The 27,140-nt window shown below is 36.9% G+C and overlaps 1 protein-coding gene across 1 annotated transcript in view; it reads left to right on the top strand.

Annotated features, from left to right (window-relative positions):
* Positions 1 to 27,140, top strand: part of LRIG2 (leucine-rich repeats and immunoglobulin-like domains 2) — a 66,212-nt gene that overhangs the window by 28,885 nt on the left and 10,187 nt on the right. The window contains exons 2-15 of the mRNA XM_010830788.1: positions 11,151 to 11,216; positions 12,594 to 12,668; positions 12,823 to 12,957; positions 13,499 to 13,642; positions 13,766 to 13,909; positions 14,374 to 14,517; positions 14,724 to 14,867; positions 17,076 to 17,156; positions 17,892 to 17,963; positions 18,102 to 18,170; positions 22,669 to 22,832; positions 24,397 to 24,717; positions 25,677 to 25,958; positions 27,070 to 27,140. Coding sequence (XP_010829090.1) covers positions 11,151 to 11,216; positions 12,594 to 12,668; positions 12,823 to 12,957; positions 13,499 to 13,642; positions 13,766 to 13,909; positions 14,374 to 14,517; positions 14,724 to 14,867; positions 17,076 to 17,156; positions 17,892 to 17,963; positions 18,102 to 18,170; positions 22,669 to 22,832; positions 24,397 to 24,717; positions 25,677 to 25,958; positions 27,070 to 27,140 — 1,912 coding nt within the window. The remainder of the gene's footprint in view (positions 1 to 11,150; positions 11,217 to 12,593; positions 12,669 to 12,822; positions 12,958 to 13,498; positions 13,643 to 13,765; positions 13,910 to 14,373; positions 14,518 to 14,723; positions 14,868 to 17,075; positions 17,157 to 17,891; positions 17,964 to 18,101; positions 18,171 to 22,668; positions 22,833 to 24,396; positions 24,718 to 25,676; positions 25,959 to 27,069) is intronic.

Below are 27,140 nucleotides of genomic sequence, written 5' to 3'. Positions count from 1 at the left end.
TTTTCACTCTCTTCTTTCACTTTGATCAAGAGGCTCTTTAGTTCTTCTTCACTTTCTGCCATAAGGGTGGTGTCATCTGCATATCTGAGGTTATTGATATTTCTCCCAGCAGTCTTGATTCCAGCTTGTGCTTCCTCCAGCCCAGCGTTTCTCATGATGTATTCTGCATATAAGTTAAATAAGCAGGGGGACAATATACAGCCTTGACATACTCCTTTTCCTATTTGGAACCAGTCTGTGTTCCATGTCCAGTTCTAACTGTTGCTTCCTGACCTGCATACAGGTTTCTCAAGAGGCAGGTCAGGTGGTCTGGTATTCCCATCTCTTTCAGAATTTTCCACAGTTTATTGTGATCCACACAGTCAAAGGCTTTGGCATAGTCAATAAAGCAGAAATAGATGTTTTTCTGGAACTCTTGCTTTTTCAGTGATGCATCGGATATTGGCAATTTGATCTCTGGTTCTTCTGCCTTTTCTAAAACCAGCTTGAACTTCTGGAAGTTCACGGTTCACGTACTATTGAAGCCTGGCTTATTTTACTAGCATGTGAGATGAGTGCAATTGTGTGGTAGTTTGAGCATTCTTTGGCATTGCCTTTCTTTGGGATTGGAATGAAAACTGATCTTTTCCAGTCCTGTGGCCACTGCTGCATTTTGCAAATTTGCTGGCATATTGAGTGCAGCACTTTCACAGCATCATCTTTCAGGATTTGAAATAATAGCTCAACCGGTATTCCATCACCTCCACTAGCTTTGTTCGTAGTGATGCTTTCTAAGGCCCACTTGACTTCACATTCCAGGATGTCTGGCTCTACGTGAGTGATCATACCATCATGATTATCTGGGTCGTGAAGATCTTTTTTGTACAGTTCTTCTGTGTATTCTTGCCACCTCATCTTAATATCTTCTGCTTCTGTTAGGTCCATACTATTTCTGTTTTATCGAGCCCATCTTTGCGTGAAATGTTCCCTTGGTATCTCTGATTTTCTTGAAGAGATCTCTAGTCTTTCCCATTCTATTGTTTTCCTTTATGTCTTTGCACTGATTGATGAGGAAGGCTTTCTTATCTCTCCTTGCTATTCTTTGGAACTCTGCATTCAAATGAATATTTCTTTCCTTTTCTCTGTCGCTTTTCGCTTCCCTTGTTTTCACAGCTATTTGTAAGGCCTCCTCAGACAGCCATTTTGCTTTTTTGCATTTCTTTTTCTTGGAGATGGTCTTGATTCCTGTTTCCTATACAGTGTCACCAACTTCCATCCATAGTTTATCAGGCACTTTATCTATCAGATCTAGTCCCTTAAATCTATTTCTCTCTTCCACTGTATGGTCATAAGGGATTTGATTTAGGTCATACCTGCCTGGTCTAGTGTGTTTTCCCCAAACTCTTCAATTTCAGTCTGGATTTGGCAATAAGGAGTTCATGATCTGAGCCACATTCAGCTCCCGGTCTTGGTTTTGCTGAGTGTATAGAGCTTCTCCATCTTTGGCTGCAAAGAATATAATCAGTCTGATTTCAGTGTCAACCATCGGGTAATGTCCATGTGTAGAGTCTTCTCTTGTGTTGTTGGAAGAGGGTGTTTGCTATGACCAGTGCATTCTCTTGGCAGAACTCTATTAGCCTTTGCCCTGCTTCATTCCATACTCCAAGGCCAAATTTGCCTGTTACTCCACGTGTTTCTTGACTTCCTACTTCTGCATTCCAGTCCCCTATAATGAAAAGGACATCTTTTTTGGGTGTTAGTTCTAGAAGGTCTTGTAGGTCTTCATATAACTGTTCAACCTCAGCGTTACTGATCAGATCAGATCAGTCGCTCAGTTGTGTCCGACTCTTTGCGACCCCATGAATTGCAGCACGCCAAGCCTCCCTTGTCCATCACCAACTCCCGGAGTTCACTCAGACTCTCGTCCATCGAGTCAGTGAGGCCATCCAGCCATCTCATCCTCTGTCGTCCCCTTCTCCTCCTGCCCCCAATCCCTCCAAGCATCAAAGTCTTTTCCAATGAGTCAACTCTGCACATGAGGTGGCCAAAGTACTGGAGTTTCAGCTTTAGCATCATTCCTTCCAAAGAAATCCCAGGGCTGATCTCCTTCAGAATGGACTGGTTGGATCTCCTTGCAGTCCAAGGGACTCTCAAGAGTCTTCTCCAATGCCACAGTTCAAAAGCATCAATTCTTCGGTGCTCAGCCTTCTTCACAGTCCAACTCTCACATCCATACGTAACCACGGTAAAAACCATAGCCTTGACTAGACGAACCTTTGTTGGCAAAGTAATGTCTCTGCTTTTGAATATGCTGTCTAGGTTGGTCATAACTTTCCTTCCAAGGAGTAAGTGTCTTTTAATTTCATGGCTGCAGTCACCATCTGTAGTGATTTTGGAGCCCAGAAAAATAAAGTCTGACACTGTTTCCACTGTTTCCCTATCTATTTCCCATGAAGTGGTGGGACTGGATGCCATAATCTTCGTTTTCTGAATGTTGAGCTTTAAGCCAACTTTTTCACTCTCCTCTTTCACCTTCATCAAGAGGCTTTTGAGTTCCTCTTTCTGCCATGAGAGTGGTGTCATCTGCATATCTGAGGTTATTGACATTTCTCCCGGGAATCTTGATTCCAGCTTGTATTTCTTCCAGTCCAGCGTTTCTCATGATGTATTCTGCATGTAAGTTAAATAAGCAGGGTGACAATATACAGCCTTGACATACTCCTTTTCTTATTTGGAACCAGTCTGTTGTTCCATGTCCAGTTCTAACTGTTGCTTCCTGACCCGCATACAGGTTTCTCAAGAGGCAGGTCAGGTGGTCTGGTATTCCCATCTCTTTTAGAATTTTCCATAGTTTATTGTGATCCACACAGTCAAAGGCTTTGGCATAGTCAATAAAGCAGAAATAGATGTTTTCTGGAACTCTCTCGCTTTTTCCATGATCCAGCGGATGTTGGCAATTTGATCTATGGTTCCTCTGCCTTTTCTAAAACCAGCTTCAACATCAGGAAATTCACTGTTCACATATTGCTAAAGCCTGGCTTGGAGAATTTTGAGCATTACTTTACTAGTGTAGAGAAAACCACTAGACCATTCAGGTATGACCTAAATCAAATCCCTTATGATTATACAGTGGAAGTGAGAAATAGATTTAAGGGCCTAGATCTGATAGATAGAGTGCCTGATGAACTATGGAATGAGGTTCGTGACATTGTACAGGAGACGGGGATCAAGACCATTCCCATAGAAAAGAAATGCAATAAAGCAAAATGGCTGTCTGGTGAGGCTTTACAAATAGCTGTGAAAAGAAGAGAAGCAAAAAGCAAAGGAGAAAAGGAAAGATATAAACATTTGAATGCAGAGTTCCAAAGAATAGCAAGAAGAGATAAGAAAGCCTTCTTCAGTGATCAATGCAAAGAAATAGAGGAAAACAACAGAATGGGAAAGACTAGGGATCTCTTCAAGAAAATCAGAGATACCAAAGGAACATTTCAGGCAAAGATGAGCTCGATAAAGGACAGAAATGGTATGGACCTAACAGAAGCAGAAGATGTTAAGAAGAGATGGCAAGAATACACAGAAGAACTGTTTAAAAAAGATCTTCATGACCCAGATCATCACGATGGTGTGATCGCTCACCTAGAGCCAGACATCCTGGAATGTGAAGTCAAGTGGGCCTTAGAAAGCATCACTACGAACAAAGCTAGTGAAGGTGATGGAATTCCAGTTGAGCTATTCCAAATCCTGAAAGATAATGCTGTGAAAGTGCTGCATTCCATATGCCAGCAAATTTGGAAAACTCAGCAGTGGCCACAGTACTGGAAAAGGTCAGTTTTCATTCCAATCTCAAAGAAAGGCAATGCCAAAGAATGCTCCAACTACCGCACAATTGCACTCATCTCACATGCTAGTAAAGCGTTTGTTACTGGTAGGTATCTCTTAATAATTATATGGCTGTATATGTAGAATGGTTTCTTAGAAGTATTACTGGGTTATTCTAAAACATCTTGTGATATAGGTTTCTTGCTCAGGCATGTCTGACTCTCTGAGATCCCATGGACTTCTATAGCCTATCAGGCTCCTCTGTCTATGGAATTTTTCAGGCAAGAATACTGGAATGGGTTGCCGTTTCCTCCTCCAGGGAATCTTCCCGACACAAGGCTCAAACCCACATCTCCTGCATTGGCAGGTGGATTCTTTACCACTGAGCCACCCAGGAAGCCCTTGTGATGTAGGTTTATACCTCAATAATTTGACCAAATCTTTGATGGACTGCCTTATTACTTACATTTTTCTCATGAAATTGGAATTCAGAAGCAATATATAGTTTATTAACTGTAATAAACTAATTTAAGGGAGTAGTTCCAGTTAATTAAAATTTTGCCTGGACTTCCTTGGTGATCTAATGGTTAAGACTCTGTGCTTCCAATGCAGAGGGTTCTGTCCCTGGGATGGGAAATAAGATCCCACATTCTGTGGCATGACCAAAAAAAAAAAAAAAAGATTTTACTTTGGGGAATGGATTATGCCTTTGTATACAAAAAAATACTTAGAAGAGGTGATAGTGTTGAGCCACCATTCTATTTCAAATCTAGTTTTCTTGGGCTCCAAAATCACTGCAGATTGTGACTGCAGCTATAAAATTAAAAGACGCTTGCTCCTTGAAAGAAAAGCTATGACAAACCTAGACAGCATGTTAAAAAGCAGAGACATTACTTTGCCTACAAAGATCCATACAGTCAAAGCTGTGGTGGTTCCAGTAGTCATGTATGGATGTGAGCGTTGGACCATAATGAAGGCTGAGTGCTGAAGAATTGATACTTTTGAACTGTAGTGCTGGAGAAAACTCTTGGGAGTCTTTTGGACAGATAGGAAGTCATACCAGCCAATCCTAAAGGAAATCAACCCTGAATAGTTATTAGAAGGATTGATGCTGAAGTTGAAGCTCCAGTACTTTGGCCACCTGATGCAAAAAGCTAACTCACTTGAAAAGACCCTTGTGCTGGGAAAGACTGAAGGCGGGAGGAGAAGGGGACGACAGAAGTCGAGATGGTTGGATGGCATTATCAACTCAGTGGACATGAGTTTGAGCAAGCTCCAGGAGATGGTGACGGACAGGGAAGCCTGGCATGCTGCAGTTCATGGGGTCACAAAGAGTCGGACACAACTGAGTGACTGAACAACAGTTATGTGATTACCTACAGTTTACACACTGACCTGTATTCTAAACATTTTATCTGTATTCTTTTAATCATCTGAGCCATCCACTGAGGTTGTTACTATTAATAGTATCCTTATTTAATGGTAGATAAGACTCAAGTTTAGAGAGGTTAAATGAGTTGCCCCAGGTACAAAGACTGGGTATGCAGAAACTCTATTCTTAAATGTAATTATAGAATTTGTATTTTTTGTTTTGTTGTTTGGTCCCCACAATGAAGCAATATTTTCAGTCATTAAGATCTCTGAGAAAGATAATGGAAGAAAATAAGATATGCCTCTTATTCTTAAAGTTAATGCTCCCATTTTCCTACCACCTTCATCTTTTTATATTCATGGAGAAGGCAGTAGCACCCCATCCAGTACTCTTGCCTGGAAAATCCCATGTACAGAGGAGCCTGGTAGGCTGCAGTCCATGGGGTCGCTAAGAGTCGGACACGACTGAGTGACTTCCCTTTCGCTTTTCACTTTCACGCATTGGAGAAGGAAATGGCAACCCACTCCAGTGTTCTTGCCTGGAGAATCCCAGGGACGGCAGAGCCTGGTGGGCTGCCGTCTCTGGGGTCGCACAGAGTCGGACACGACTGAAGCGACTTAGCAGCAGCAGCAGCAAAAAGTGTTACACATTGTATTGCAAATAAGTAATGCAAATGATGGATAGACACTTTAATTTGGAGTAGCATTATGTTTCATGCCATAATACAGTCTTATTTATACTAAAAGATATTTGCCCAGTATCTCCAGCCTTGCCTTTTGTTGTCCAGTTGCTAAGTTGTGTCCGTCTCTTTGCTACCCCATGGACTGCAGCACCCTAGACCTCCCTGTCCCTCACCATCTCCCAGAGTTCACCAGAGTTCATATGCATTGAATCAGTGATGATGCCATCCAACCATCTCATCTTCTGTCATCCCCTTCTCCTGTCTTCAGTCTTTCCCAGCATCAGGGTCTTTTCGAATGAGTTGCTCTTCACATGAGGTGGCCAAAGTATTGGAGCTTCAGCATTAATCCTTCCATCGAATATTCAAGGTTGATTTCATTTAGGATTGACAGTTCAACCAAAAAAGCAAAAGTGCTTCCAGGAAGCACTTATTTGTAAAGGAGCTTCTATAGTCTCACACACATCTATCTCATTTACTCCTATTTCAGACAGTTCTAAGAGGCACTGGGTTTTCTAGCCTGTGATAGTTGATAAGAATCAACAAATTAGAAAAAAATGCAAGTAGTACTGTTAGAGACAGGAAGACTGACAATTCCAGGAAAGGATAGCTTTGTATACAGCCGTTAGTGGTAAACGAAAAGTAAACCTAAAAGCAGACAGCATTTCGAGTTGTTTTGGAATCTTTGTCTTTAGTGTACTCCAAGAGCCCTTAAGGCTGATTGAACATCAGCCTGTTAAATCATAGTGCTGTAATTTACCAAAATGATAATCCTGAGTTTTATTTTTAAAAATAAATTATCCTGGATACACTCTAATTAGCAAAACAGGGATTTCCATTTACAGAAAAAAAAAGTGAATTATACTGAATAAATACATAAAGCATTGTCATACCCAAACTATTGGACTTAATATATATTGTTACTATCTTATAACTTTTGCAAAGAGCCCCTTTATCAGAAATTTTATTATTATTGAAGTTCACAGTTCAGAACTATTAGTGCTACATATTCTGAAAAACAAAAAATATTGATGATGGCTCAAAAATGTACATATATGACTGGACAGAAGAAAACTCCAGTGTCTCCAGTGCTACAGGACTTCTTTGCAATTAGTTTGCAGAACTTGATTCTCCTCAGACTGTTGTGATTGCTCTGCACATCCTATAAATTATTTACACCCTGATGATGCTAAATGGCTGCATTAATGGCACCTCTGGCTCCACATGATATCAAGAACTTAAATAATTCATCTTTTATTACAGCTGCATCCCAGTAGATTAGCATGAGTGAGAGCTGAGTATAACACTGAGCTAAGGCCTTTGCTCAGGTCTTTATTCTCCAAATATCATATCAGTAAATATTCAGATATTAGTGCTGTTAAAAAATAAAGATTATTGACTGTTAGAAAGCTAGACTCTTTAGGTTATGTTTATGAGGCATTAAATTGCTTCACCTATTTAAGTGCATTTTAAGGATACTTCAAGAGGAAAATCTTCGAAAAACAGTTCTCCATTTTAGGACTTTCACTTAAAAAACAAACTAGCATTAGTTTTACTGAATTAAATGAAATTAATGACTGGCTCTTGGCAACAATAGTGAGAGAGACCTTAATTTTGAAAACTATTCAAATTGTTAAGGGTTTTTATATCTGATATTTGAAGTCTTCAAATTTGTCTTCTTTGGGCTTTATGGAGTACTTAAAAAGAAAAGAAGGAAGGCATGCTTATGGAGAGCAAGTGTGTGTGTGTATATGTATGTGTGCATGCATGCACACACACCTCCATATGCCTGTGGGTGTGCTAAGTTGCTTCACTTGTGTCCGACCCTTTGCAATCTCATAGACTATATAGCCCATCAGGCTCCTTTGTCCATGGGATTCTCCAGGCTGGAGAATGGTTACCATGTTCTGCTCCAGGGGATCTTCCCAACTCAGGGATCAAACCTGCATCTACTTATGTCTCTTGCATTGGCAGGTGGGCATTTGCCACTATGACCACCTGGGAAGCCCCTTCACATGCCCATGTAACATTAAATGCCAGAGTGAAATTAAGATATAAAAAAGCTAATTTACACCTTTTCCATGAAGGCTAGTAGCTGAGTTGATGTTGGATTCATGTTTACTCTTTTGAAGTGACTCCACAGAGTACTATACATGCTGCTTTTGAAAAAGACAAAAAGATTACTAAAGTTGACAGTGGTTGTAACCTTAGCACTTGCACAGTACCTGGCATATGGTTCAGTAAACGCTTATTGCATAAATATCTGATGATCAGATCAGTCCGTATAATTGTAGTTACAAACCTGGTATTTTGATAGAGCAGCTATATGATTTATATGATTTATGGCACCCCACTCCAGTACTCTTGCCTGGAGAATCCCATGGATGGAGGAGCCTGGTAGGCTATAGTCCATGGGGTTGCTAAGAGTCAGACACGACTGAGCGATTTCACTTTCACTTTTCCCTTTCATGCATTGGAGAGGGAAATAGCAACCCACTCCAGTGTTCTTACCTGGAGACTCCCAGGGACAGAGGAGCCTGTTGGGCTGCTGTCTGTGGGGTCGCACAGAGTCGGACACGACTGGCGCGACTTAGCAGCAGCAGTATATGATTTATACTAGTTGCTTTATATGATAGTACTACTTTGGGGAGTGAATTTCAGTTTGCTGTATTTTTTAATCTGTACTATGTGGATTTGTGGCAGAAAAGTCCAGAGAGCCTCATTATATGGGGTTCTATAAGCCGTATATTCTTAAGACAGCATTAGTCTGTAGACAGGCTTCAGAGTTTTTCAGGTATCTTTTGCGTTCCACTGAAAATCCTTAGAAGTTCTTCAAACATACAGAGAAAATTATTCTTTACTCCAGTCAAGACACTGGACAGTTTTCGCTGATACTGAATACATAGTGGTTTATACTATATATAAGTTGAGTTTCATTTGATTGCTTTAGATTTCTTTAATAATGGTTTTCTTTAAAACTGATTGTCTGATCATCATTGACATCCATGAGAGAACTGTAGGGGATCGTACAGCCAAAAGTTATAATGTCAAGGAGATTAGGGTTTGGAAAGGCATTAGAGGCACTGATTAAAATGAAAGCCCTTAATCTGTAAAAGGAAAAAAACCTAATTTCCAGAAAGCATGAAATATAAAATTAAATCATACTGTGGTAGCCTACTATACAGATGATGTTAGCTCTCTGTTTGCCAGACCAGCCACCTTGAAGCAGAATATGGAGTGTCTAACTTAAATTAGAACAGTTGAATTTCTCCTTCAGTTGAAGCACCACAATAAATAAATATCTTTTCGCTTGTATTAATATGAAATTCTGTGTTTATTGTTGAGTAACAAGTGTGAATTGGATGAAAGTGTCTGCATAAGGGCAGCAAGAGACACACAGATGTAAATAACAGACTCTGTGGGAGAAGGCTAGGATGGGATGATTTGAGACAATAGCACTGAAACATGTATATTACCATACATAAAATAGATGACCAGTTTGATGTGTGAAGCAGGGGACCCAAAGCCAATGCTCTAGGACAACCCAGAGGGAGAGGGTGAGGAGAGAGGCGGAAGAGGGGTTCAGGATGGGGGAACACATAAATACCCATGGCTGATTCATGTCGATGTATGGCAAAAACCATCACAGTATTGTGAAGTAATTATTCTCCAATTAAAATTAAATAAAAGAAAGTGCATATAAGATTTTTATGTGGAGTGAATTCATATTTTTATTTCTTAACATTTTCCAGCACATCCCTCCATTCATGAGTGTCTTTGAGCTGATATCTGGTGCCACGTATCTTAGAATATAGATTTTAGAACTGTATGAAAAAGGCTTTAAAACTATGTGAAAAAGTGATGGTTGGATCTAGCCTTAATTACATTATGGTGTAAATTAGGCTCTTACATGAAAGTGGCTAGGTTTTACAGATGCACAGACAGGAATCTAGCTGAGAACAAATTGTTCTGCTGTGATAGAGACATCGTTCAAACTGCATGCATCTGTCAGCTGCCCATGGTGGCACAGTGAGATAAAGTGATCTGTAATGTGTCTCTAGTGTGTCCCATTGCTAGCCATATTGTAATGTATAATACATCTCTTGGGCAGACAGCTTGTGTGGGCTGGATTCCATCTCAGCCTTGAAAAGATGCCAGAAAGCATCAAGGTGAATTTTTAAGCCTATTTAAATATTTAGACTCATGACTAAATATCAGTGAAATCTCTGCTGTATCTGATTGAAGTGAGATGGAATTTCAAGAATACAAGAAGTGAGATGGAATTTCAAGATTACAACTTCCTCACTTATTAGCTGTGTGACCTTGGATTGCCAAATTATTCATTTCTCCATCTGTTTCTGTGTTGGGAAAGTGAGGATTGTAAAAGTATTTGCCTCATAAGGTTGTTGTATGGATTTAGACAGTTAATACGTATAAAGTGCATAGAAGAGTGCATGGCACTTAATAAATGTTAGCTGTTGCTGCCACTACTATCATCATCATTAAGGTAACTTGGAGTGAGATGAATTCCCCTTCTCTGAAGCTAGATTCCCCTCCCCGCCTTTTTCTTTTTTTAAGGAAGACTGCATCTCTATCAGGGATGTGGTCAACCTCAATTCTAAAATAGAAACTCACTGTCTTGACTTGTGAAATCCAGTCCATCTGCAAGTTTATCTATAATTAAAGTGTAATACATATGTGAAGTTTATATTACTTTAGAAGTATGTATTTTTATTACTTTAAAATGTGTATTTCTTTCAGAAGTATATAGAATAAGAATATAGTTCATTATAATAAAAAAGTATAATCACTAGAAGGGATGAAGAAACCATATCACTGAAATGATCTACAAGATGTATTGTTAAGTGAAAAAGGCAAGAGGCAAAATAATGTGTAAATTATTCTACCATTTGTATAAAATTTTTCTGGTATATCTGACAGGCTATAAAAAAAATGGTATTAATATATTTTTCACTTGATGTTGGGGAGGAAGGTTGAATGACTGGAGAAGAGTGTGGGAGACTTGTTACTGTGCATCCTTTTATAACTTCTTGATTGTTGAACCACTTGAATGTATTTCCTAGTGAGTAAAAACAAAAAAAGCCCTCAATAAAACTGAAAAAGCTGTTTTGAAATCTAGATGAATTTTTATTCATCCTTTGTAAACACTTTTTTATCTGTGCTACTCAGATTCATGTTTGGTAGTGCTTTTAGATTCCTATTTTAGTTTCATTGTTTTTTCTTTCCTTTAAGTGTGATTCCCAACATTAACCTAAGAATGGTCTTTTGTCCTCCATTTAGGGATTTGAGTCATAATCGGTTGTCTAACTGGAACATCAGCTTGGAGTCTCAAACATTACAAGAAGTGTAAGTTATTTTTATTTACTTAAATTTACATTAAATTCTTTGAGGTGATTTGTTGAATTAGGAATTACAGAATATTCAGTCCAAAAATGTCACCAAAAGAAATTTGAAGAAAAGAAAGCCTTAGATTAAAATATGTTTAAAAACCTAAACCTATGTTTAGCTTTGTTACTATCACAAACTCTTTGGGTATTATGCCATTGAGTTGATGATTTCAAGTTGTAAACTACATAGCAATACTGTTCTACTTCCAAGGGCCCTAAAGTAAGATTTCTCCCCTCTTTAGAGTGATGACTGTGTGTGTATATATATATATATATATATTTTGCCAGAGTTTTAGCCTTAAAACTCTCTGTTGTGTAAATTTATTTATCTTTTACCCTTTGACTTGTCTGAGGTGGAAGTGTCATGTCTGAAGTAAATTTATATGAAATACAATATTTTTGGTATCATGTGAAGTATGTTGTTTAATGTAATTCAATATTCTACTTCACTGACATTTTTCCTTTAGTACTGAAATGTATTATTACTTAGTTTTTGGAGAGGATTTTCCAAAATATTATTAATGTAGTTATTGCATTGTGATATTCTCAGAGGCACAACTGTTTACCTCTATACTGAACACCCCCAGAATCTCAGATGAGTTTTTCTTTTGAATATTTTTGTGACAGAGGGTACTTTGAGCTCTCATTGTCTCTGCATTCTCTTCTTCCTTGCCTCAAATTGACCACCTCTAATCTGCTGTAGACTGAATGAACAATTAACAAGTTTATTAGCTGCAAGAGTAGGCCCTGAGGAAAGGAAAATGCTCAGTGGGAAGTGCATGAGCTTTATTATATATTGCATGGACTTCGTTACTTCATTTGGTTGACTGGAGGCATTTTACTCCTGGCTTCTTTTCTGTATTCTAGATTGTTGAGGTTGCTGTATTCTAGATTGAAAACCAGGTTGGTGAAATGTGATTGCATTAGATTTGCTACTAAAACAACTGAGATAATCTGTTAGGTCTGTGGTCTCAAACAGCTTTCCCTAACTTGGAGTAACTTAAAAAAAATTGGTGTGTGTATATTTTAAAACTGTATTTAATAACTTACATAACTATTGAAAGAACCTTGCTGGGAATTAAAAATACATAGTGTTGCAAAATATTTCCCAACCTTTCAAATGTTGGTATCAAATTATAGTTCTATACTAGGAAAACTTGTTAATTAAAATTTCTAATTTCTCAGTAGAATACATTTAGTCTGACTCATTCTCGGTCATAGGCTTTTTTTCCAAATGTGGTGTCTATTCTAAAGAATATGTATTAGCTAGAAACTAGAACTCGAGAGGTAACATTTCCCTCACTAAATTTTTAAATCTATTTTTCCTCCTATCCAGGAAAATGAATTATAATGAACTAACAGAAATCCCGTATTTTGGAGAACCAACTTCTAATATTACTCTCCTCTCATTGTAAGTAAATAAGATGTCAGGTCTTCTACTTAAATTGTGAATAGTACACGGTTTTTTAATTTTTGTTTTAGGGACCCTTGTTGTTAACCGTAGTTATTTTTGTGCTCTAGGGTGGATCCCTGGCAATAGCTTCAATGTAATCTTTGTTTTGTAGAGTTCATAATATAATCCCAGAAATAAATGCAGAAGTGTTCCAGTTTTACCCTGCTCTCGAGACTTTAGATCTCAGCTCAAATCAAATATCAGAAATCAAGACATCTTCATTTCCTCGCATGCAACTTAAGTATCTGTAAGTAAAATAAGAGTTTCAACTAGATTTACTTTGAAGTGCATGTTTATTATTCATTGGTACCCAGATATGTCTGTTGTTTATTGTGATTTTGCTTGTGTGAAACAAACTTAGGTTAGATTTTTTTGTTCTTTTCCGTGCCCTTGAAGAAAGAGTACCCTATTTACAGAAAATATTAAGTATCCAGGGCAAGTTTTGAGATTTAATTGTAGATTGTGTTTTACTAACAGTTTTGTAAAAGATAAATGGTAGTGGTCTGTTAAATAGGCGCTTACTCTGTGTGATGATGATGATAATTAGTATGTATGCTGGTGTTTTACAGTTTACAAAACATGTTCACACTGTTTCAGCCCAAATGAAGTAGGTATTACCCTTGTTTTGTGTTGAAGAAGCACAAAAGTAGTTACATGATTTGTAAAGTTGTTTACAGTTGTTAAGTGGTAGAACTGGGACTCAGTCATAGACTTGGGGCGGCTTTCTGGTGGTAGAATGTTTATTTAGTTTCATTAAATTTTTTTTGTCGTTACCTTGTTCATTTTAGGAATTTGAGTAATAATAGGATAACCGTCTTGGAGGCTGGTTGCTTTGACAATTTGTCAAGTTCCTTACTAGTGGTGAAGTTAAACAGGAACAGAATTAGCATGATTCCACCCAAGATCTTCAAGCTACCTCACCTCCAGTTCTTGTGAGTAACTGAATAGATCGATTATAAGAAGATCGTTTTTTTCTTACAGTGTCTGTTTCTTTTTATTATTATTAGGGCAAATCAGCAAACCGGTTTTCTGACTGTAAAACAATTTTTTTAAAGGGAACTTAAAAGAAACAGGATTAAAGTTGTGGAGGGCCTCACGTTCCAAGGGCTTGACTCCTTAAGATCTTTGAAAATGCAACGGAATGGAATTAGCAAACTTAAGGATGGAGCTTTTTTTGGCTTGGATAACATGGAAGAATTGTAAGTACTGTGAACTAGAATAGGAGATTGTTAGGAAAGGAGTCTTGGACTTTTCAGTGCTAAACAGCTAGGATAGTAACTTTAATTATAACAAAGTATTTTAGCTTTTACGTGAAATAAGTTAAACTTTAAGCTTTGTTATCTAACCAGTATTTTTGTTATCATTTTTCCAAACATTTCATCTAAAATGTTTATATTCCCTTAATGTTTGGTAGGTGAAAATTATCAGAATTTATCTAGAACCAGGTATACTATATCTTTTGGTGAGTTTGTTTTATAGATACATTTTAGACAGTCTCACCACTTTCTTGCACTAAATCTAAAGTAACATTTATGAAAAGAATTTGTTCACTTGGGTTGAGCAAAAGTGTATGGCTCTCTGTTCAAGCATTAATGAAGATTTTGGAATCTCCCATTGCAGTGCCTTGTTTAAAACATATTTCCTCCTTTCTCAAATTCTGCAGAGAACTAGAGCATAATAACCTTACAGAAGTGAACAAGGGGTGGTTGTACGGCTTGCGAATGTTACAGCAGCTCTATGTGAGCCAGAATGCTGTTGAAAGAATCAGCCCTGATGCGTGGGAGTTCTGCCAAAGACTGTCTGAACTGTGAGTGTGGGATGGGATTTCAGTGGGGGCTGTGAGACTAGAGCAGATTGAGTAAGTCATTCCCATGGCTAGTAATGAGATCTAATATCCCTTTTTATTAGAAGTTTGAAAGCCCTAAATCTATCATGTAAGTAGAGTAAGAATATGAAAGTTGAACTGAAAGAGAGTGAATTCTTTACCTTGTTTACCATGTTTTCTGTGTTTAGTGATTTGTCCTATAACCAGTTGACCCGTCTGGATGAATCTGCCTTTGTGGGTCTGAGCTTACTGGAGAGATTGAATTTAGGGGACAACAGAGTCACTCACATTGCTGATGGTGTATTTAGGTTTCTTTCCAATCTACAAACACTGTAAGTACATCTGTCCTTTTGGGGTTTTTTTTGCTGACTTTTTTTTTAAAGCAGTGAAGCAAAATAACTAACAAATCTACAAATTTATGTATGTTAATATTTGCAGTTCTCTCCTATGTCGTGGAGCAAGAGAGTCTTGCTTATCTCTATCCCTGTACACAAATTTTACTTATCTCTAGTGATTTCAGCTTGTACTTGAATTCTGAGTTAACTAAACAACAGAGCATGTCTTACTGTGGAATAATACACAGTTGCTAGTGTCAAGAACGCACATTTTCTTACTCTTCTGACCTTCTGCTAATAGTAGTATTCCAGAACTACCGCTTCTCATTCAGAAGAATGCAGGATATATTATGGGAACATTTCTGGCAGGAGACCTGCTACTGTTAACAATTTGCTGCATGATTTTGGACAGAAAAAACTAACATTTATTAATGATCTGATATGGGTCAAGGGCTTTCAGAGTATTAGGATATTACTGGTCTTTTCCATATTGGGGGACTGAAGTTCAGAGAGATTAAAATGATTTATTTAAAGTCATATCCCTTGTAAATGTTTGGGCCAGGATTAGAACCCAGGTCTTTTTTATACTAAAGCTCGTGTGATTTTTTTACTTGACTGCCAGACAAATGGAATCACTTAACCTTTCCTGGGTGTTATTTTTTTCTTTATCTTTTTGTTCAGTGAAGGATGGACATAGGATTAGATAGTTGGAAAAGGCAATTTCAACTCTGTGGTTCTGTAAGTTGAATGTTTTATCTTTATCATGGAATATAATTGAATGAAGAGATATTTTAATGAGATAGAGTAATCTCAAACATAGAGCATAATAAAGTAAGAGTAATTAGTAGAATTTGTAGATTGTTAAGGTTCTTCAAGAACCTTAGGGGACTCTCTGGTCATCAGGTTTAGTTGATAAATGGACTTAAAAAAGAGGCAAGTTCCAAACTTTGGGACCTAACCATCAGTGACAAAGCATGATGATTTTGTGAAGGTGTCTGTGGGTGCACAAGTATGTGTTTGATTTTTTTTTTAACTTAATGAAATAGTCCTCCTTTAGATTTGACCTTGAAAAATTAAAAATGCTTATTTTTTCTACATTATCAGAGGTTAAATTAGATCAGTGCAATCTCAGGAATTTACTTCTTTAGGAATTTATATTAGAAGCAGCTGTAGCCTTTTGGCAGTGCATGGGATGGCAGACAGGTTCTTTTAGTACAGCACTGATTATTACTTTTAGTATTAAAGCTTAGGAAAGTAATTGCAGCAGTAATAACTAATGCTACAAAGATAGTTAAGGCAGAATTAGGAACAGATCTGAAATATTCTGGCTTTGGATCAATGCTCTTGTCAGAGTAGATATACTTGTTACTCACTTTGGTGAGTGAGTTCTGCGGAGGAGTGCAGAGTGCTGCAAAGTTGAGCCATCAGTTGTTTATTCTTTGGTAAAATAAGAAGATCTTTTGTAGCTTTCACTTCAAGTAAAGACATAGCTAAATGGGAAGAGTGATCTATCTCTTTACTATTATTCACATAACTTTACATATGTCTTACAAAGCAAAAAGCTTTGTGCTTTGTTCGGAGATGACTTAAGGAACAAAAGTGACTAAATATCTTTGACTGGATTTCTTCCATGAGGACAAGGTGCAGTGCAGTTGTACCTTCTGAGAATGGAAGAATGAATTTTTAAAAGACTCATATTTTTTCTTTTAAAGAAAGCAGAGTGATCACTCTAGCACATGGGCATATCATTGTTACTTCCCAGGGGTCATGTTTAATTGCTTTTGAGCTGTGAAGCTCTCTATTGACATTAGTTTTTGTCAGGTTTGAGGTCTCAGGGGAAGGTGTGGGTCACCCCAAATCCCATCAGTCTGAAATCAGATTGGTAAGCCATACACCTTGCATCTTGAATTCCTCCTGCTTTTTGTAGGTCCTTGATTAATTTCTAATAAACTAACACAGTTACAGGCTATTAACTAGGAAGATTAATACTCTTAGGGGGTTGCTTAATGTATTTATCAAGGTTGGCTTAATTCTTAGCTTATGAGAATTAGCGCTTACATGCTTATCTCAGTATTTTTCAAAAAGAGGAATGTTTATCATAAATAACCTTTAATATAAGGGTCAAAATTAGCATTCAGGATGATGCCTGATGGTGTGATGGTCATGCTGACTAAAATAATCTGTTTATCCTTGACATTTTTGCAGAAACTTAAGAAACAATGAAATTTCATGGGCCATAGAAGATGCTAGTGAAGCCTTTGCTGGACTCACAAGTCTCACTAAATTGTATGTATTTTTCACATTTATGTATGTTTACAAAGGTCAAGAATCAGTTGTAAATGTGATTGGATTGTATCTATTTGCTATGGCTAGAAAGTCAGCCTTCTGACTCATCCACTAAAGGAAGAAGCTTTGTTGTTTATTAAGGTTTTGTGTTTTGGTTTGTTTTTCTTTCTTTCTCTCTTGTGTGTGTGTGTGTGTGTGTGTGGTGGGGCACTTTCTTCTCTGAAAGAGCATTGCTAAGGTCACTTAAAGAGAAGTTATTTGTGGAACTAAAATTTCAATTTAAGTAAAAGAAATGCACTGAAACCACAATTGAACCAGTGATCTTTTTAATCATGTGAGATTTATGAGTAATTTAACCAGCAAAAGAGAATTCTCTCAAGTGAGATTTTAGATCTCCCATTAACAATGTCTCCAAGGCTTCACACTTGCCTGAATTTCTTTGACTGAATGATCTTTTGCTGAGAAGGGAGAAACTGGGAATATGATCCAGTTTATTATTGAAAACCACAAGTGTTATCTGTGGTCAGGATAGTTGTTTACAGGTACCTCACTGAGTACCAACATATTAATAGATGCCTTTATTCTATGCTTTGCATTAGTTGATAATAAAGATTCACAACTTTCTTAAAAATGCATGTTAAGCTTATTTTCACTTTTTATAGGTAAATGTTTATTTTAATGAACTTAATTTTGTTTAGTGGAGAGCTTTATTAGAAAGGTTTGTTTGTATTTCAGAATCTTACAAGGAAATCAGATTAAGTCAGTTACAAAGAAAGCATTCATTGGTCTTGAGTCCCTTGAGCATCTGTGAGTATTTATCATTCATTTTGATTAGTATATAAATAATCTTTGCTATTAGCAGAGGTTTTCATGACCATTTAAAGTGTTTATATAACTTAATTATAGAAGTGGTGACTGGGAATGTTTCATTTCTCTTCATTTCAGAGATTTGAACAACAATGCTATAATGTCTATCCAAGAAAATGCTTTTTCCCAGACTCGCTTGAAAGAATTGTAAGTAACTTAAGTCTTTTTTTGTCACTAATTAGATAGTTATCCATGCTTGTTGTGTATGTGTGATGAATGTGACCCAGATATTTCCCAAAGCACACAATTCAGGCAGGAAAAAAGAAAGTGGTAACATTCAGTTATTTTGGTGGTTGGATATAATTTAAAAATAACTCAACATTGAAAAGCCCAGTGTGTGTGGCTCCAAGACCTTCTGTTTCTTTTCCTATGCTGCTGATGCTTATAGTTAAAAGAGACCTTAGCGCTACTCCTTATGCTTTCTGTTTATCCTTCTGTTCCTTTTTCATTCCTTTCTTCCTTTTTGGACTGTTGGAGACATGTGTTCCCTTGGGGTGGGTTACAGTTAAGATATTACATAATTTTTTGGAGGTGATCCGAAGGCAATGGCAACCCACTCCAGTACTCTTGCCTGGAAAATCCCATGGGTGGAGGAGCCTGGTGGGCTGCAGTCCATGGGGTCGCTAAGAGTCGGACACAACTGAGCGATTTCACTTTCACTTTTCACTTTCATGCATTGGAGAAGGAAATGGCAACCCACTCCAGTGTTCTTGCCTGGAGAATCCCAGGGACGGGGGATCCTGGTGGGCTGCAGTCTCTGGGGTCGCACAGAGTCGGACATGACTGAAGTGACTTAGCAGCAGCAGCAGCATAGCACTTTCATTTTAACGGTCAGAGAGGATGTCTGTAATCTATTCAGACTAATTTGGAACTAAAATGTTCCAAAACTATTGAATAGTTATGATAGAAAAATACATATCATTTTAACCATTTTTTATTCATGATTTTTAAAAAATTATTCTTATTTCCTAGGGGGGTATTTCCCAGGGGAAGGGTGGTTAGTCGGGAACTGCTATTAATTTTAAGCTCTGGTGATTTGAATATTTAGCCACTGGTGAGAATCAATGGGGTATATCAACTTATCTATCTCAAAGGGAAGTCTGTGGATTCAGAATGGATTCATGACGAGATAAGGACAGAAATTCAGAACACACAGTTTTAGAAACTTTAAGAACAATTTGACATTACTATGATAGTTTTGTTGAATTTTATAAAAGTATTGATCAAAACAGATTGAAAATTTAAAAAACTGGTCCTTCTCCACATATAGTTTGCAATACACTGGAAGTATGTGAGTTCAAGCTGTCTAGGTTTGGATTCTTGTTCCATTCTTTATTACTGTGTATTTAGTCTGAGACTCAATTTCCCTTCTCAGAATGGGAATAGCACTGTCCTCAGGGTTGTGTGAGGATAAAATGAGATAATTTGTTTGTTTGAGAAATATTTATTGTCATTTGGTATGTAGGATACTGTTCTAAATGCTAAAAATGCAGTAGTGAACAAGACAAAGCCTCTGTCCTCACAGCATGTTGCAGTGAATTCTAAAGGGAAATAAATTGTGAACAAGTAGGCATATGATGTCTCATCAGGTAATGTTCTGAAGAAAAAACTGGGTCAAAGGTGGTACAGAGTGACAGGGGTTGTTATTTGAAATAGTAAGGGAAGGCTTTTCTGAAGATAACAGCCTTAGAGCCAGGCCCTTAGTGAGATGACATGGCAGGCCATTTTATACTGGGTGAGGGGCTGTCTAGGCACAGGGAAGAGCAGGTGAAAAGATCCAGAGGTAGAAACTTGCTTTTTGTGCTTGAAAAATGGCAGACACACTGGTGTGGCTGGAAGACAAGAGCGAGGGGAAACGTGGTAGGAAATGAGGCAAAGAGTTAAGCTGACCTGACCATGTAGGGCCTAATAGGCCGTGAATAGTTAGGATTTCCCCCACAAATGCTTTAGAAAGCTTTTGAGAAGATGTTTGACGCAGAGCTTGGCACACAGAGATGAATAAGATAACAGCAAAAGTTAAAATATGGAGATCATTTTTTGTTACTTTCTGCCAGATTTTTAAAGTGGCTTTTTTTTTTGTTTTTGGTCTCTTGACATATTTTGAGTTATTTCTCTTAAGGCTTACTTGAAAAGGCACAACTTACTGCATAACAGTATATCAGTATTACCAGTTTTTGGTTGTGATAATCTGAGAGCCAGCAAGAAAGTTTTAATTCTAAAGAGAACTCTGTTTTAAATATAATTTATATAGTAGGTGAAAGCAAATACTGTAGTTTCATTCTTAAAGAGAGTAATTTGGTAATTTTGTGAGTTGGTTTGAATAGGCTGCTAATGCAGGAATTCTAATACTGATTTTTTTTTACTGAGAAGTTTTAGTTGCTCTTAAATTTAAGTCATGATTATAATACTGAGTTCGACATCACCATTTGTTAAAATATCTCTTGATACTTTTTTGTATCCTTCACAGTGCTTTGCGAAAATTTTGAGGGGAGATGGGAGAGTCAAATATAAATTAAAAATTGTTTTGCATTAAAGTTACATAATCATGGTAGAAAATTTGATAATTAAACCAAGGGAGAGAAAGACCCTGAATCCTCAGTACTCCAAAGACAACCACTGTTAGTATTTGACGTATATATACTTGTGGAGAGAACACAGGGTGTACTCCGTTGGTGAGACAGGGTTCATTAGCTTGTGAAGAGTGGAAAGATGCAAAAGAAGTAGAAGTGAAGTGAACTACTGTGGATTCTGTAGTATCTGTGGCCAGGCACTGTGCTAAATGCTTTATTCAAAACAATCTTTGAGGTAGGCACTATCAATCCCATTTTTCAGAAAAAGAAACTGAGATTTTGGAGGCATTCAGTATCTTGCCTAAGATAAGTAGTGAAATTAGGATATGAGTCCAGGTTTCATGCGCCAACTTACATTATACCTAAGAAAGCATAAATCAGACTGTATTATTCCTTTGTTCTTTACTTTCCAGCGTATTCCAGCACATGTAGGAAAAGAACAACTTAGCTTCTTTCCTAAGTTTATAAAGCACTTGTATGGCCTGGTCCTTCTTGCCCAGCTCTTGGAGCTCATTCCCATCCTTGTCCCTCACTTTCTGTGCTCTGCCGTCAGCGACCCCCTTTCTTTTCCTGGAGCTTTTCCTGGTAGATGCTTTTCCAAAGCATTGGCCTCAAAGTGTTGTGCAGTTTCCTCCATTTGTGACACACTTACCCCAGATCACGTGATTTGCTTTCTTTCTCTGACTGCTTTATCTAAACTCGTAGCTGCTGTCTCTAAAGTGGTAGCTGCTTTCCTTCTGTCTCTGCCCAGCTTTGTTTCTCCTTGATAGGACTTAACTTTGTAACTCTACTTTGCATTTGTTTGTTTATTACTTGAGTCTAAATATGCAAGCTTTGTGAGGGCGATAGTGCCACAGCCTAGGACAGTGCCTGGCATATAGTAGTCTCAAATATTTCTCTGTGAATGAATGCATATAGCATAAGAATTCTTAAATGCAGAAGGTAGTCTTTGGCCTGTTTACTTAAAATTGCCCTTAATAAACTGTGGCTTTTGGGGTACCCTTAAAGACTGTTTGAAACTTCTTTGGAATCAGATCTTAGGTATTTTTATACCGAACTGTAAAACTACTTGAGGATTTTAGAGATGCACACAAAGCAGGTTATAATATTGTCGAAATCACTTGCTTTCCCTAGTTCAAAGGGGATGGGACATTTAAGGGTGATTAAAAGAAAACACTGACTTTTCAAATGTATTTTATAGGCCTATTATGACCACAAACCATTTTTCAGTGGTTCTTAGTTTAAATTGTAGTACATGTTGCCACAGGGCTGAAATGTTTTTAATCTTGATGAAATAATTTGAGAATAATTATGCCCTCTCCACAACAAAGTTGTCTCTTTGTTCTAATATATATAGTAAGCTCTTCCCCAAATTTCTTTGGGAAAATTTTTAGACCTCAAAAATTTAAAGGAAGGCACAGTGAACATCAATATTCTGTTTACCTGGATTCATCAATTCAGAACTATTTGCTAAGTCTGTTACATATTTTTCTCTCTCCCTCCTTCCTTCCTTTTCCCTCCCTTTCCCTCTGTCCCTCTCCTTCTTTCCGCACACACTCATATACATATATATATTATTACTTTAACCAGTTGAAAGTAAGCTACAGACATATGACATTTTACTCCTAAAATATCTTAGCATATATTTCCTATGTAAGGTTATTTTCTTGCATAACCACGATACTATTATCACACCTAATGAAATTAACATTGATAAAATAATATCTAATATTCAGTCGATGCTTAGATTTCCTCAGTGTCCAAAAAAATGTCCTTTGTAGATATATTTTCTGAATGAAGTTTCTCACTCTACATTTGATTGTAATGACTCTTTAGTTTCCTTTAGACTAAAAATAGATCCCTTACCCTTATTCCCCAACACCTTTTGTTAGCATCTTTCATCACGCTGTCATATTTCAGGAAACAGTTGACCGCTTGAATTTGTTTTCTTATGGTTAGAGTCAGGTTAGGCATTTTTTTGGCAAGAAAAGTGAATAGATATGTAGTAAGCTTAAATGCTGGAGAAACTTGGAATGAAAAATAAAGAGCATTTATTTTCCTCTTTATTTCTACAGGATTCTGAACACAAATAGTTTGCTTTGTGACTGCCATTTGAAGTGGTTGCTTCAGTGGCTGGTTGATAATAACTTTCAACATTCTGTGAATGTAAGCTGTGCACACCCTGAATGGCTTGCAGGGCAAAGCATCCTGAATGTGGATCTGAAAGATTTTGTCTGTGGTTTGTATTTTTGTTTTAAATTTTGTATCTTATTCCTTACTGTCTTAACAACAATTAAAAAAATTTAAAGTAGAATACTTTCCCACTAGCCTGTTTCCATTTCTTTACTTTTTTCACTAATATTGTAATTGTAGCTTAAATTTTGTGTTCTTTGACTTAATGTAACTTAGGAAGTCTTTTTTCCTCTGTGTATTCTTAAACAATCATTTAAAATAATGTCAGTATAATAGCATCTTTGTGAATGTAAGCCTTTTCTTTTTAGGGGATTGTTAGCCGTAGAATAAATATCTAGTAAGATTCCTGCATCAAAAAGTATGAGTTTGTTTGTTTATGAATTCATTCAGAAGTATGATTTTATATTTAGTAGATCTTGAAAAAGCGCTCCCAGGCGTTTGCAAACAGAGAGCACTGGTTTATGTGGTCACTAGCAATGTATGGATGTACCAGTTTCATTTGTTTTCTACTTTTAATACATTTTCTTAAGACAAAGGCAGCAAGGTTTGGCAGTTTTTTGGAGGACCAGAGGGAACATAGACAAGTTGTTGTAGACAAGTTGTCTTAATTCTAACGCTTAATCATCATTTCAAGTATACATCTGTATTCTCATTTTGGAGATTTTTCTTTTACACTTACATTTCCTTTAAAGTAGTTAATTCTTAACTTTTACACGATGGAACTTTTAGGTCAGTGTATCTGTGTTGCTAGTAGCATTTAGATCCCTGTATATTGCCAGATCACTTAAAAATGCTTAGGACATTTGGAAGTTCAGGTGCATAAAATACTTAACATGTTTTTACAAATTTAAAATTTGTAAAACAAATTTTAAGGAAGAAAGCAAAGAACCTAGTTATATTACCATGAATGCCCTTCTCACTTTACTTAGTTTTAAATGTGTAAATATACCCTATATATGACACAGTGAAATGTTACTGAGTAAAGACATTTCGTTAAAAATTCATTTACCTGCTTCTCTGAATCAATTCAATAATATATTATTATTTATGAATCTATATTTATTAGCCAGTCCTAAGCCAGTCTTCAGTTGGACTTTGGACATATTTTAAATTTTTCACTATTTTAGTTGAAAGTTATACACAAAGTACTATTGGATAGTATGTTTTATTAATAGAATATCTATTTTTATATATGTTATATATACATATACACATACATACAAAGGGTAATAGAATTAAAACTTGTTTTAAAATTCTAATTTAAGTTTTTGCTTTTGCCAGTAACTGGTAATACTTAAGATAGTGCATTCTAAGCATAAGTGACAGTAAGGGAGGGTGGAAAGAATACTAACCCCTGAAGTTTGAAAACCCGGGTTCCATTCCAGGCTGAGCTGCTGATTTACATATCTTAGAGCAAGTCATTGACCCTCTGGGCATCATTTTCCTCATGTTGAAATAAGGGAATTGGGTTCTAGTTCTGTAGGCCCTTTCAACCTTATGACATTTTGTCAACAGAACATGCAGTTTTATATTATTTGTTTTAAAATTGAATCTGTAGAAGCAAAAATAAATAAGTGACTTGGCTCCTGCCCTGTATTTTTTCCTCTTAGATGATTTGCTCAAGCCACAGATAAGAACTCATCCTGAAACCACAGTTGCTCTGAGAGGCGTGAATGTGACTCTGAGATGCACTGCGGTGAGCAGCAGTGATTCACCCATGTCTGCTCTGTGGCGCAAAGACAGTGAAGTCTTGTATGATGCTGATATTGAGAATTTTGTTCGTTATCAGCAACAGGCTGGAGAAGCTCTGGAATATACTAGTGTCCTACATCTTTTCAATGTGAATTTCACAGATGAAGGAAAATATCAGTGTATTATTACTAATCACTTTGGTTCTAACTATTCTCATAAAGCCAAACTGACTGTGAATGGTAAGAAATTATGCTCCCTGATGGTTTTATAGTTAGAAGGATTTTTCATGTTTAATTTTTGAACTTTTGACCAAGAAGATTACATTAAACCTGACACTGGGTGAGGGTCCTTACTGTTTCTGTCTTTAGGGTTATGATGGTATACAGGCTGGATTGTTAATTTACCCACTTGCTGTCCCTAATTAGTGTTTGACTGAGGGGTAAAGGTGAATTCCGTGGTTTCAGGAGATGAACTACTCTCTTTTGTGTTTTTGAAAAAAAAATTATTTTTAATTCTCCATTTTCTTTCTAGAACTGTAATTCTGCTCTAAAAACTATAAAATTTATTCCTGACACTGTTCCCAGGGCCGTCCAGTAACTGGGAGTATTAACATTTCTGGGACCATTGATCATTATCATTGTCTAAAGGTAGTCAATGAAACCATTTTTGAAAATAATGCTCTTTTTCATTGTGTCTGTTGAAAAAATATACAACAGCTCGATTGGTCTGTTGCCTATTAGATTGAATAACTACAGCACTTCAGGCTTTGTACAACGAAAGATGTACGTATGTCTTGCTTTCGGGCTGTTTTATGAGCTGTTTGAAGGCAAAATTTTTTTTTATCATGCATCTCTTAAGTAAGGAATAGTAAATATTAAATGCTAAAATATAGGTTCAGAAAAGTTTACGGCCTCAGCCTTTTCTTTCCCTGTCAAGGAGATCAGATAGATTTGTCATGCATTCTGGAAGAGTTAGTCATCACTGTACTCCACGCTCTGAGATTCTTAGAGAAAAGATGGCCTCTGCAGTTGTATTTACTGTCAATGCAGAGAGCATGTCTTCTAAAAAAAATGGAGCAGCACAACAGTTGGTATTTTGCCTAATAGATTCTCCCTTGTGTGTGTGTGTGTGTGTGTGTGTGTCTATGTATATATATTTTTCCCCACCCACTATCTTTTGGTGATCTTTTTTGGAACAGAGATGCCATCTTTTCTGAAAACTCCAATGGATCTAACTATTCGCACTGGTGCCATGGCCAGATTAGAATGTGCTGCGGAGGGGCACCCTGCACCTCAGATTTCCTGGCAGAAAGATGGTGGTACTGACTTTCCTGCGGCTCGAGAGAGACGCATGCATGTCATGCCTGAGGATGATGTTTTCTTCATTGCAAATGTGAAAATAGAAGACATGGGGATCTATAGCTGCATGGCACAGAATATAGCAGGCGGTCTCTCAGCAAATGCCTCGCTCATCGTGTTAGGTATGTATACTGCTTTGTGGATCCATACTTTTGTGGGAGTCCTTTTATTGTGGATCAACTCTTGGTCTTAATGGCAAGAAAAATCTCAAGTTAGATTTCAGTTGGGATCATTGTTCTGCCAATTTATACAGGTATGTGTCAAGCTTGGATATTAGTGGAACAGTTAACTGGAATCTGGAGAAATTTTGAGGGCAGAATTGGAGATTTTTATCCCATGAATTGAAAATTCAAATCCCTTTACCCTGTTCTGTTCATCTCTGTCAGTTTTCTGCTTCATGTATATGTTTTTTCTACGATTCAGTGAATTTTCGTCATACTGCTTCAGAGAACTTGAGACAATTTAACTTTTCCCCCTTCATTAAAAAAAAAATTTGTAAAAGATGAAAAGATCTGTCTTCTGGTTAGATTTCCTATTTTCCTTCCAGTGTGCTCCTGTTAATCCTGTGCTCTGGTAAAATGTCTTTTCCCTGTAGATTTCCCCTGATAAGCCAGTTTTTTTTTTCTTATTAGAACATTTGTCTTTATGGGACTCAAATCAAGGCAAATTCTCTTTGCCTCCAGATGTTAGGGTTTTTAAAAATGTTGGTTTGTTTAACTACTTGTGTAACCAGGAAAATAAATTTATTGTTTAAAAATTTTAAGAGATGCAGAAAATTTGAAAAAAGGAAGGTCACTCAAACCCTGTTTAGATTTTGACATATTCTGGACTTTTTAAAATTACTCATCTTCATGTGGTTATGTATACCTACTTTTTTCCACTTAATATTGTATCACAGGGTTACATTGTCATTAAGTCTTCATGAAATATGTGACTGTACTGTTAAATTACTCATTTTTCTGCTAGATTTTTTCATCTTTAAAAATTACAATTAATTTTGCAATAAACATTTTTTGTATATGAATCTTGACTTCTTCACCTAGGATCGCTTGCTCTAGGTAGAATTCCTAAGAGGAAATTTAGATTTTTTGAGGCTTTTGCTTTTCTGAAAAACTTCTGATCTTCCCATGAGCTTATGAAAATGCTTATTTCATCATAACCTCGTTAGTCTAATTCAGTAGAATTTTAAGGATAAAATTGCCTGATATTTTTTTTAATGCATCTTTCTGTTAGAGACACCCTCATTTATTAGACCCCTGGAGGACAAGACAGTAACTCGAGGTGAAACTGCAGTATTACAATGC

Source organism: Bison bison, unplaced genomic scaffold (assembly GCF_000754665.1).
Source record: "Bison bison bison isolate TAMUID 2011002044 unplaced genomic scaffold, Bison_UMD1.0 scf7180017864519, whole genome shotgun sequence".
NCBI classification, from domain to species: domain Eukaryota; kingdom Metazoa; phylum Chordata; class Mammalia; order Artiodactyla; family Bovidae; genus Bison; species Bison bison.
Note: the sequence above shows the minus strand (reverse complement) of the source record. Positions and strands in the feature narration are given on the sequence as shown.